Source organism: Cydia splendana, chromosome 14 (genome assembly GCF_910591565.1).
Source record: "Cydia splendana chromosome 14, ilCydSple1.2, whole genome shotgun sequence".
NCBI lineage: Eukaryota > Metazoa > Arthropoda > Insecta > Lepidoptera > Tortricidae > Cydia > Cydia splendana.
Window position 1 is genome coordinate 14322932 of NC_085973.1, and position 12260 is coordinate 14335191.

The 12260-nt window shown below is 36.5% G+C and overlaps 2 protein-coding genes across 2 annotated transcripts in view; one reads left to right on the top strand and one right to left on the bottom strand.

Annotated features, from left to right (window-relative positions):
- The first annotated feature begins 440 nt into the window (after positions 1–440).
- On the top strand, positions 441–7695 carry LOC134796658 (paramyosin). The gene is made up of 6 exons (XM_063768808.1): positions 441–1286; positions 3562–3779; positions 4205–4349; positions 4427–4688; positions 4894–5096; positions 5382–7695. The coding sequence occupies exons 1-6, from the start codon at positions 675–677 to the stop codon at positions 7206–7208; spliced, it is 3267 nt and encodes a 1088-aa protein (XP_063624878.1). The 5' UTR covers positions 441–674; the 3' UTR covers positions 7209–7695.
- A 2062-nt stretch (positions 7696–9757) lies between these two features.
- The window catches only part of LOC134796911 (organic solute transporter alpha-like protein 2), a 32792-nt gene continuing 30289 nt past the window's right edge, over positions 9758–12260 (bottom strand). The window contains exon 8 of the mRNA XM_063769111.1: positions 9758–10285. Within this exon, the coding sequence (XP_063625181.1) occupies positions 10167–10285 (119 nt within the window). The 3' untranslated portion in view covers positions 9758–10166. The remainder of the gene's footprint in view (positions 10286–12260) is intronic.

The window sequence follows — 12260 nt, forward strand, 5'->3', positions numbered from 1 at the left end:
CCATAGTTTTATTCCCCCGCAATTCGGAATATATCTTGTATATCTTGTATACTAGTATATCTTGTATCACACGTGTTTTGTACGCTCTAAATCTAACGGTACAGTCATCTTAAAAATATCACGATTAAAAATAAAATATCGACAGAAATTCGTCAAAGAGAATCGGACTCGCATCAGAACATGCTATTTGCGCTGTACATCTCAAGCTGCGTATTTTCCCAAAACATTTGCTCCTTTCTAAATATCTATTATAATCTAACCTCTAGATCTCTGTCAACTTTGCGAAGCCAGATGCCGATTTTGCGCTTGGTTCGCTCGTGGCGATGTACTCTGCACGAATTGAAAATAGCAGACTAAAGAGTTATTCCAATTTCTTACCGAACACTGCTCAGGAGACGCAGTATAAAGAGCTCTACGACTACTCATGGTTCATACAAATCTCGAGGTAGTGTTAAATTGGTTATCCCAAAAACTGGACTAGTTCACGCACAGGGAACAGGAATACACAACCAGAGCTGACGGGCGATCTATTTCGGGCAGCCACTGCCACACCGTACACTCGTTTTGATCCAATAGCCGACACTTCTTTGTCTCGTGAAACACATCGCACGTTACCTATATTACAGTCATGCATCCTTGATTAGCACGCGACTTGTTTATAAAAGTATCCCAATATGGGAAACGCGTTCAGTACTTACTCGGCAAGGGAAGGTGGCACAGACGTCATTAGTGAAAGTGAAACAATGAGCGACAGTAATAACCCGTTTGAAGACGCCCAGGAGTTCCATGACACTGTGAATGATGACGAAGCGCGTGTCAAGGCCAAAGAAGAAGAAATGGACGAGTTTAGAAAACAACTTAGCTTGAAACGGGAACAAAGAAAGGTAATCCTGGCACGGCATAGAGCAGAAAAGGAGCAGCTAGAAAAATCTTTAGAAGATGCCAATAAGGCTAAACTAGTCTTACAAGAAAACAACAGAATGCTCAGAGATTTGTTGAGTGCGAATAATATAGAAATTCCAGAAAACTTGAAGGCTTCTGATGAATTATCAGAACTTAGTGGAGCTATAGCAAGTATGGCAGAAGAATTTGAAGCACTCAAGTCTAGCAATAACAAGCTGAGACGTGATATTGCAGATGCAAATGTTTCTCTGCAGCATGCTTATTCAGAAATAGCTGATCTAAACGCTCAGAACACGGATTCTATCAAGCATATAAACGCACTGAAAGAAGTGATTGCAGTCAGCAAAACTATGATCAATCTACGAGAACAACAGCTGAATGAGGTAAGTACCCTGCAAATTAGAACAGTCTAACAGTGATGGAACCTTGTCGAACTGACAATTAGTGAGAAATTCCTTACGATTCGATTTGTAACCTCACTTTGACAGAGTTCTTCCGCCAGGTTCCATTTAGTAGGTACATACTCGTAATGTTACGGAACCCAGCCCGGCCTTGTGCTAAGGCAATAACTACATCAGACGTCATCGTGCTGCATATCATGCGTGCTTCATATGATGTTCGTACTTCAAATGCTACACGTAATTAAAATGATTACAAGGTACTGTCTAATATATCATATCAATGTCACAGTAGACAGAACATTGGGAAGACCTGAACTTGTATTTGGCTAGATCAAACGAAAGCAAAGTACGATGTAATAAATCACACCGTAGATTGAATGTCGGGAAGCAAGTTTGACGACTATGTCGACTCGACTATGCAATTAATGCAATGTTTAATGTTTATCACCTATTCGGAAAAGGGCTTTTTCTTCCCTGCTAGGAGGGATCAAAGTGGCACTTTTCCTCCCTGCTAGCGGGGATCAAAGTGGTACTTTTCTGTTATAGGACACACTTTTTTTCATTTTTACATACATTTTTTTTAGCTTATATAGTGTTTTGATAGTTACATGATAATTTCCTTATTTTTTTATTTTCCTCATAGTTGATGTGAAAAGCAGTATGTGTCACACGGTATCAAAATTATTTCGTCTTGGGCGTTAACACTTGAATCCCTCATTACGCTCAGGATTCTACTTTAGAATCCCTCACTACGTTCGGGATTCTATTGTAGAATCCATCGCTTCATTCAGGATTCAATGTACGCCCTTGACGGAAATATATCATTTTGATCCCTTGTAACACAAACTACTATTCCACCGACTCTCTTCTTAGTTGACTGACAGAATACTGGCATTAAAACCACTATTTTCTATTGCCTGTTATTGCGCAATAAAAGTAGCTGGCCGGTAATGCATGACTTGCATGAGTTAATCGTAGCAGACTTGTGGTGGATTCCAGCACCGGCTTGTATACCTTCCTACATTTTTTTTTAATTTGTGTATGAAAAACTATGTATTACATTTGCAAGGAAAACAATTATAATAATTCGTTTAACTGCTTATAATTATTACCTACGTTTAATTATAACCAGTGACTATAATGATATAACTGATATAAGATAAATTTAATAAGGAAAACAATATGAGGAAACCATCATACTATATCTGCGAAAAAAGACGTGTATGAAGACCCTAAGTTAAGTAGTGCGGACATAGTCTAATAAAACATGGTCTTCTCTTCCCAGAGTGACACAAGCCTATGTCACAATAACATTGCTACTTTATATAGCGCTATTGCATATTATTATATAGCGCTGTCGCATGATGACGTAGGCTTGTGTCAGTCACGTGGTCGGAAGAGAGTACCAGGCGGAATATATTATTATGCCATGAGTGCGAATCTACAGGTCCATCTCTTGTATAAGGGCATTTTCACTTAAAAGTGTGCCATTTAGGTACTCTTTTTGGAAAATCCATCAACTTTTGGGTTATATCTACTCAGAATCACGAGGACTATCGATTCAAAAAGAAAAAAAAAATTTGTCCCAGCAGGTCAGTTTTGTGACGCATTTTTACATACATTTTGTATGGACCGTCACAAAACTGACATCCAAAAATTGAGGACAGTTTTTTCTTTGTCTCATTCAATAGTACAAACAGCAACACTCCTAACTGTAGGTACATCGGTGGACCTTAAATATTACAAAAGGCATAAGGTCCGCCGATGTACCTCCAGTTAACAGTGTGGGCGATGGTACTCGTGATTCCTGGGTATCAATAACCCAAAAATTTACAGTTTTTCGAAAAAAAGTAAATGGTAAGTAGCATTTTTTCTGAAAACCCCCATAAATGAGAGGAGGCTTCCTGTAGAGATTTGCTGTTGTTTAAATCTTTAGAATTCAGTATAAGGAATTAACCAAAACAAACAAAAGAAAAGCTATATAGGACGAAGGAGACAACGACCTGAGGCAGTCATGGACCGGCGTCGCGTCAACGTCGACGCAGTTCGCTGGCACGTGCTCTTGTCAAACCGCCAACTTAGCCTACGGGCAATAAATAAAGTTTGATTCTCTAATGCACACTTGTTAGTACATTAAAATAGTATCTAGACGACATAATCGAGTTAATTAAGAGAGTTGACGCTAATAAAGCGCAAACAAATGAAAGTAGACTAAAAACAACAGGTTAATTAATACATAGTTGTTTTTAAATTTCAGTTGAAAGATAAACTACGTGAAATAGAACAGAGTCTGGCAGACAGAGAAGCAAATATGTTGTCTGCGGATCTTAGACAGGAGTATGAGAGACAATTGCAAAATATTAGGACACTTCGTGGATTGTATGAAGAACGTGCTAGATTGGCTGAAGTCACTAGACAAGGTCTGTCACGTGAGCTTGAGGAACAAAAGCAACTCAAAGAAGCTGAGACTAATAAGTAAGTAGACCTAAACAAACCTACAGTTAGATAATATTATACATATAGACTATTGCGGCATCATATTTAGGTAATATGTTTAGGCGGGATTTTCTGCAAACATCTGCGTTAACTATACGTAAATAAACACTAATAACCAGAGCTACAATATTTTGCCTCAATGATGTCAATAATGAGTTGATGTTTGAAGTCTTTAGGTCTAGTCTATTGGCATTTGGCAATGCTGAGTTGGTATATCCTGTCTTCTGCTATTCTCTTCTGTTTTCATCGTATTTATTCACTCTATTACCAGGAGCGATATTACACATGTTTACAATAAGAAACTTAATTCGGTATCTATTAACAAACTTACTGTATAATAGCGAAATAAATAAATAAACAAGTAACTTGTTAGAAGAATTAAAACACAATGTTATAATTTGCAGAAACGCAGAACTTACAACTAAAGTAACCGAACTCGAAACAACAGTCACGAATCTAGAAAAGACCGTTGAAAATAAGATAGAACAAATATCTTCATATCAAGATGAGACTCGCCGATTGCAGGAAGAAATGTCTGTTGTTAACAAGGTAGACCTCTTTTATTATTTAAATTTAGCAATAAATGTTTATAAATATCAATGTTGTAACTAAATTAATCTTTCCAGCTTTTCTCCCAAGTCCTTCTTGGTTATAAAACTAAACAAGATTTAGACAAATTAGTCGTTCGTCTTGAAGAAAACCATGGCCTTTTAACTCATATGGCTGAAAGAGATAATGGGTCAGAGGCTTCCTCGGCTCTTCCCAAACTGTTATTGGAGATTGTGAGTCAAGTGGATGAAGGAGAGGCAATGCACAAACTTGAAGAGGGTACTACTAGTGTCCCAATCGAACAGTCAAACGAGACGACTGTCAATACTGAAGAGTCAGGTACACCTATCATATTTATAATAACCATACAAATATCTGTTAAATATAGTAGAAGCATCATAAAGGCGATATGGCGATAACGCATAATGTAATAATGTAGATCATTCTAGTTTTATGTCGAATTCCAAATATAGCACATACAAACCAATTACGAGTCTTGCGACGTAACAGCTTGACTATTAATATCATATATTTAATATTTCAGAATCACAAAATCCTAATACATCAGCTGAAGAAATTGTTCAGAATCTGCCCAAAGTTTGGAGAGTTCTTATGGAGCTTCTAAGTCATCAAAGTGAAGCTGAATCTGGGTCTTCCGAGAAAGTTGAGACGTGCTATAAAACAGTAGAAACTAAAGCAGGTTCAGTGTTGGTGCCAAGTGTTAGTCAGACGTACATCCGATTAAAGGTAAGTAGTAATTAGATCACTAGCTAGTACATTTTGAACATTAACTTCCCAGAACCGTGACTCAACTGCTTGTCATAAGCCAAGAATAAAATCCCCGATTACTGAACTGCAAAACAAAAATAAAATACCCAATTTTTCCACTACACATAAAACACATCAACAATTATTTTGATATCAAGCCAAGTCAGTGTTTTACTGCACATTAAAAACTCTTCCCAAAGAAGTTTCACAATATTTTATTTGTAATAACAAATAACTATACCTAAGTAATATCCGTTTTTACAGGATTTAATCGTCGAAAAGTTGGCCCTCATCAAAGAAGTAAACCGCATGAAACAACTAAATGTACATTTGGAGACGCGCTTAGAAGAACAAGAGCGTAGATTATCACTCGTCACAACAGAACTAAGCAAAACCTGGCACGTTGTTGGAAAACTACGTAGACATCACCATCAACTACATACACATGAAAAAATACTGAAATATGAATTGCAACAGAAAAGGAAACTACTTAATGAACTTAAAGATGAGTTAGAATATTGTAGAGAAAAATGGGAACAGGCGCGTGAAAAGAACACGCAGACGGAACGTGACTGGAGAAAACTTAGAGCTGAATTCGCTAGCAGGAAAACCAAATCCAACTCACCGTCATTCAACAATTCAGGTGAAAGTGGTTATAGTGATGAAAGACCATCCGATGATTCTTCAGAATCAAACGACGAAAGCGAATATGTAACGGAACCATTGGTGAGATGTAAGAAGAAGAATAAGAAGTCAGCTGAAGCCATCTTAGATTCCAGTGCCGACTTTAATTTAGTGGCAGAAAGAGAGGATCCAGCTAGTGACATGCTAGATGTTGCTGAATTGCCTCTAGATACGCAAGATGATACTTCTGGTCTAGACGCATCTATATCAGTCTCTAATAATAGTGAAAATCGGTCAAATAATAAAGCCGCTGATGAAACTGAAGATGAAGTTGGAGAGATAACTAACGACTCATGCACCGATGATTCTTCGGGAATTGAACATTATTGTAACAGTGATTATTGTTGTGTAGGTACAAGCACCGAACAAGATGGACCTAGCAACGATAAACAGAATCAACTCTTAAAATCGGATGTTAAACCGACATCAACTGCAAATATACCTTTAATTGACCCTGCTGCTATTCTTAAAAGTATTAAAGAACAAACAGAAAGACTGGCTAAGAGAGACGAAAGATTAAATAATTTAGAAAAAAATAGTTTGTCGTTATTAAAGAAAACACAGGCAACTGATAAGTTGTCTAAACAAATAGACAGTACATTAGACAATCTCTTAAATGGACCTTCAACGAGCCAAAACATTGAATCTAAAGAATTAGACATCATAAAAGAGGAGATGCCTGTAAGTACAGAATTTGAAAATGTAGATTGTAACCAAACACAAAATAACGACGACAATACAGTTGATAACAGTCAACAATCACATTTAATAAGTGTACCGACAAAAAGTGAAAATTTTGAATTGACGCCGCAATTAATCACAAATAATTCAGAAAACATATGTGAAAACACTGTCGCCCCATGTCAGGGTGATATCAACATGAATGTTCCTTCCACTTCCTCTAATACCAATACTGATATACCAGAAATTAACGCTGCCAGTATACTCGAAAGTATACGTCAACAAGACGAAAGACTAGCAAGGAGAGATGAAAGACTTCAGAAACTAGAAGAAGGCTGTTCAGAAGTGGTTAATAACATATCTAATACTGTTAAAACTAGTGAAGACATTAGCACAAAATTAGACAAACTTCATGATATGCATCAAAAGAAAACTGATGAGGAGGCAGGAACATCCGAGGATAAAAGTGTTCCTGAACCATCTACGTCAGCAGAAATTGATCATGAAGCCAGATTTGCTGCACGCGATCTTCGACTTAAAAGACTTGAAGAACAAACTAAGTCGCTGGTGAATAAGGTAAATAAAACTACTTCTAAAGGAGTCAAGATACATTACAAGTTGGAAGAGTTGCATAATATCTATGGATCTGAAGGTTCAAGAGCGGGAACACCATCTGACGATACTGAGGATAAACCAACGAATGATGAAGAAAACGCAGAACAATAAAAGGCTTATCCGTATTGTTCTTGTTTTAAGACTGGAAATACTAAATATTCAGGTATTAAAATTTGAGCATACGTAATTGTTCACAAATGTGCCACAGCTCATCACATTTGGCATTCAGCCGGTGATTTTTCACAACATTAAAATAACATAGAATTAGAGTTAGGTACTTATCATAAAAAATTAAAAGATATAAAATATAATTAATCAAAATAATGTAGAGGAATAAAATATGTATATGTCGCAGTCAAAAGTGTGAACTGGTCAAAAGAACTTTTAACTGACAAAAACAGGCAAAACTGCTTTTGACTGAGCATGTTGGTCAAAAGTAGTTTTACCTGAAAATGATTGGTTAATAGTAATTGTGACTGTTGCTATCAGTCAAAAGTACTCGCAGAAATAGGTAGGTTAGGGTTATTTTTTTTGTTACGCCCTAAAAACGAAACTGCTGCCAGAAATAGGTATGATTTTCAGGTAAAACTACTTTTGACCAACATGCTCAGTCAAAAGCAGTTTTGCCTGTTTTTGTCGGTTAAAAGTTCTTTTGACCAGTTCACACTTTTGACTGCAACATCTACACTGTCAATAGCCTTCTACGACCGAAAAGTGGTCAGAGATTAGAAAACTAAGTAGGTATTGTAGTTAACATTACAGCTGACTTAGAACGTTTATAATGACAATCTTGCCGTTCATTTTGCAAAAGTTGCAGCCGCTTAGCTATAAATTGACCTGTAAAAAATATAATGTAATTTATTGGTAAAAATAAAAACGATTGTTGTGAAGTAAGGTGTTTATTTATCGCAAATTTCCTTATCCGTACAGTCACCTGCAAATAACATCTTGCACGTCGAAGCGGAAAACTTGTAGGTCACTGTACATTCATTCGTACACATTCTAATCAGGTACATAGAACACAAAACGAAGTCACAGACGAAGTTTTTTTGACGAAATAGGCAAAACATTAGGATATTCTTTTCAAGATAGAGGTGTGATTATACCTATTCTTCCTGTAGTATTTATGATAAAATCCTATAGATTTATTCAATAACAAAACTTATAAACTATTATAAACATTTTAATTATTTCGTGCATAAATCGATTTTATAACTGCAATGAAAGGCGACTCGACTAATAAGATAATATAAGATATGTATATAAAAAAAATTGCGTGCTTATTTATCACAGATTTTTAAGGGACACTTGCTCGATTCAGGGTTAGCCAACTAACTCAGAGTTAACCGTTTATATAGGGTTAAACTGTAAGTAGGTACTGTATAAACGGTTATCTCCTAGTTAAATAGTTGAATCGCAAGCTTAGAGGATATAACCAAACGGAGTAACCATTAACAGGCGTTCCCCTCTGTCGAAAATAGGCGGCCATTGGTCATACACATTGTATGGACTGACGTTTATCTGACATGGCTATTTTTACGTTATGTATACATTTGACGTGCCCCTCCCCCGCAAAAATTGGCAGACTGTTTTGTACCGTTATATATCCTCTAAGCTCTCGCAAGTGGCTATAATGCTAATTTGAGCACTATGAAAAACCAAGTTGTACCGATACATTTGATCTGCTGACGTGCTGATTAACACATGATTGACATGATTATTAAATCGTAAGAGCGGAAAAGATTTGCCTTAATTTTTTGACAGATCATTAAGATTCATAGGCTTTATGGAATTAGGTTTCTCACTTTATTATTCTAAGTTCCCTTCACACTTGTTTTCGTTTCGTACAATTGAAAACCAACAGGCGCGGGCGGTAGATATCTAGGCACTAGCACCAAAAAATTACAATCGTGAATAAACATAATATACTACCTACTTATAATTATATGTTGCCACTTAGCTAACATTAAGTACTTGAGTATCTTTGTCACAAACAGCAATTGAATATTTTATTTACAAAATTAGTTAAAATACATCGATTTTGAGATAAATATAAATAACTAAACTCTTACATTTATGTATTTTTGAAACACCTACAAATAGTAATAAAAAATATAGGTACAAATATACAACATCAGAGTCATAAAATTGCCCAGCCGTTCTACGATACCTAAATAAAAACCATGTATTAACCACTACCTTTTCGAATTTGTATGGCCATTAGAACTGACCTAGAAACTTAACTAACTCAGATCTATAGTTTCCGAATTAACTTAACACTAATATTCTTATTAATAATACTATTGAAGGATATGCACATTACTCAATAAATTGTTAGGCGCAATTATGCAACAAATTTTTGTAGAGTTAGACCAAGAAAAGTCTGCAGAGATTTTGACAGCACACGCAAAGCACACTCAGTGCCAGTGTTATTTATACGTCATAATTTCATAGAAGTTTGACGTTTAAAATAACACCTGCAATGCGTATGCTGTCAAAATCTCTGCAGACTTCTCTTGGTCTAACTCTATTACCATTTACCCCAGATTTCTACAAATTCTGCAAGAGTGATAGAGAGGCAGATAAAGAAATATTGATTTTCGTTTTTGCGAATAAGCATATGATATCCCGTCTGAAGGTAAACGATTACCGTAGCCTACTGGCTCCTGTAGAAACCTCTAGATACACTTCAGTAGTTTGTGTCGGGCAAATTATTGCGTAAGGTGAGTTATCCTTCATTAGACTTAGAGGTCTTCGTACGACTTTTGAACTTTCAGTTAAGTCGCTCGCTGTCTTGACCAAGCCTAATCTCAAGAAGGCCTGGTTTTCTCTTACCAGAAGGCCTAAAATGCTCCCAGCGAATTCGTTCAATGCTGAAATTGACAGCCGACTTTGGACAGTTTGGTGGAGAATTATTACGAAGCCTTTGGTTCAGAGTTGGAATGCTACATGACAATTTTTTTTTGCCATTTCACAAACAAAAGCCTAGGTACTTCTAAGGATTAAGTGGTCAAGTAGACCTCTTCTTAGAATGTAACTGGAAAAGTGTTTAACATTAGGAGCGGAATTCTATTCGGTGGTAATAATATTCTCCTTCTCTAAGATCTTGCCTGGCGGCACTTTGTACAATCTCCACGCCCAGATGGAGAGCAGCAGCATTTCTAATATCGTGATTGTGTTGTGGAATACTGAAATAAAACAGAATTTAGAGAAATTACATTTGCACGTATCCATCTAAGTAACTATCTTGCACCATCCCATGCACTTAACCGGGATTAAGCGGTTGAACCGTTAACCCAGTGTCAACAGTGGTAACCATGGTAACTTTAGGTTTAACCGGTTAACCCCGTGTTAGTGGAATGGTGCAAGTGGCCCTAAATCTAGTATATATAGTAATCCAAGGATTACAAAATGTTCATCTTTTTTTTTAATGCGTCAGGTAAGTATTTGTCAAGCTCTTTGTTTCTCTGGACAAATCATTAAGATAAGATAAGATAAGATAAGATAATATTTATTCATTAAAACTTATGCTAATTTGATTTATACAATGGTAATTATACAATTTATACTTAAGTACTAGTAATTCATGGATTCAGGTTAAGATAGGTACAGATCAATTTAACAATATTAATACCGATACAAATATGTATTTTCTAAACTCTAATGGAAATTTGAACAATACCTAAACTAAGTAAACATTTACTTGTATCTTAGGTATGCACGTTTTGTAGGTCAGTGTATAAGTGGGGAAGTGCTTACCAAACAAGATGATTATTTATTTATAATAACAATAAACTATATGACTATGACTATATTCTACTCTTTAGAACGTTAAGTGGTGACATACTTAGCAATTAGTTTGTACAACACACATATAAATCTTTCTTAACTTCTATGTGACTATTTCTAGTAGTCTTTCTGTGTCCTCGTACGCCTTGCCAATGAGCAACGTTTGTACCGCTTTTATGCAGACTTTACTGGGCATTGGGTAAATATTCAATAGGAGATTGAATTTATTGTAAAGGAAAGAGCCGAGGAAACAAAAAAACTTACGTGTGTTTGCGGTGCGGAATGAATCTTTGGTGCAAATTATGTCAGCACGTCGCTTGCCAGATAAGATCTGGGGGTTATAGGGTATGAGTGAATGTTTTTTTACTACAGTGTTCAAGACGAATAACTGTCGAACGCTCAGAACTTTACACTCGGTCAACAATTGAGTCGTAGGATAACGTAAGGGACGGAAAGTGCTAACTTTGAGAACTGCCCTCTGAGCTCTTTCTAAATCGATGATCGTTGTCTTATTTGCTCCTCCCCAGGACGTGATACAATATACTAACAGTGATTGACAAAGTGCAAGATAGACTGATTTAATAAGTGTTTGATCTGCCGCATGTCTTAGGTTCTTAAAGACATAAATTAATTTTCTAACTCTAGATGTCAGAGATTCGATGTGTGCTTTAAAGTTAAGATGCTGATCGATAATAACACCCAGGTACTTAATATTGTTAGTGGTACTGAGTTTTGGGCAGTTATAAGGACAAAGGTTTACACGCGACGTGTCGGGATCTGGACAATTATGTGCTATTAAAGTGTGGATGTTATCGGACGGTTGGGTAGATATATTTGAGGAGAACGTGATATATTTTGTTTTTTCCGTATTTAATGTTAGTGCGTTTGTTTTTAGCCAGCGGGTAACTAGGTTTAAACCTACTTGCGCGTTTTTGAAAACGTCAGTCCATGTATCGCCGTTAAAGAGTAGGGCTGTATCGTCTGCGTAGGATATAACTCTACCATTTGGAATAGGGAGGGTACATAGGTCATTTATGTACGTCAGAAAAAGGGATGGGGCCAGAATACTTCCCTGTGGGACACCATAATCAATGGGGAGTTCGTCACTTATATGGTTTTCAATGGAAACTCGTTGTTTTCGATCAGAAAGATAATCTTTAAAAATTCTTAGAGGATGACCTCTTATTCCTATGTACTCTAGCTTGTCAATAAGTGTTGGAATTGTCACAGTATCGAAAGCTTTAGCCAGGTCCAGGAATATAGCTAAACACTTTTTTTGGGAGTCAAGCTGTCTAACAACATAATCTGTAAGATCGTGAACTGCGTCGTTCGTTGAAAGCCCTGCTCTAAAGCCATATTGTGATGATGCCAGGA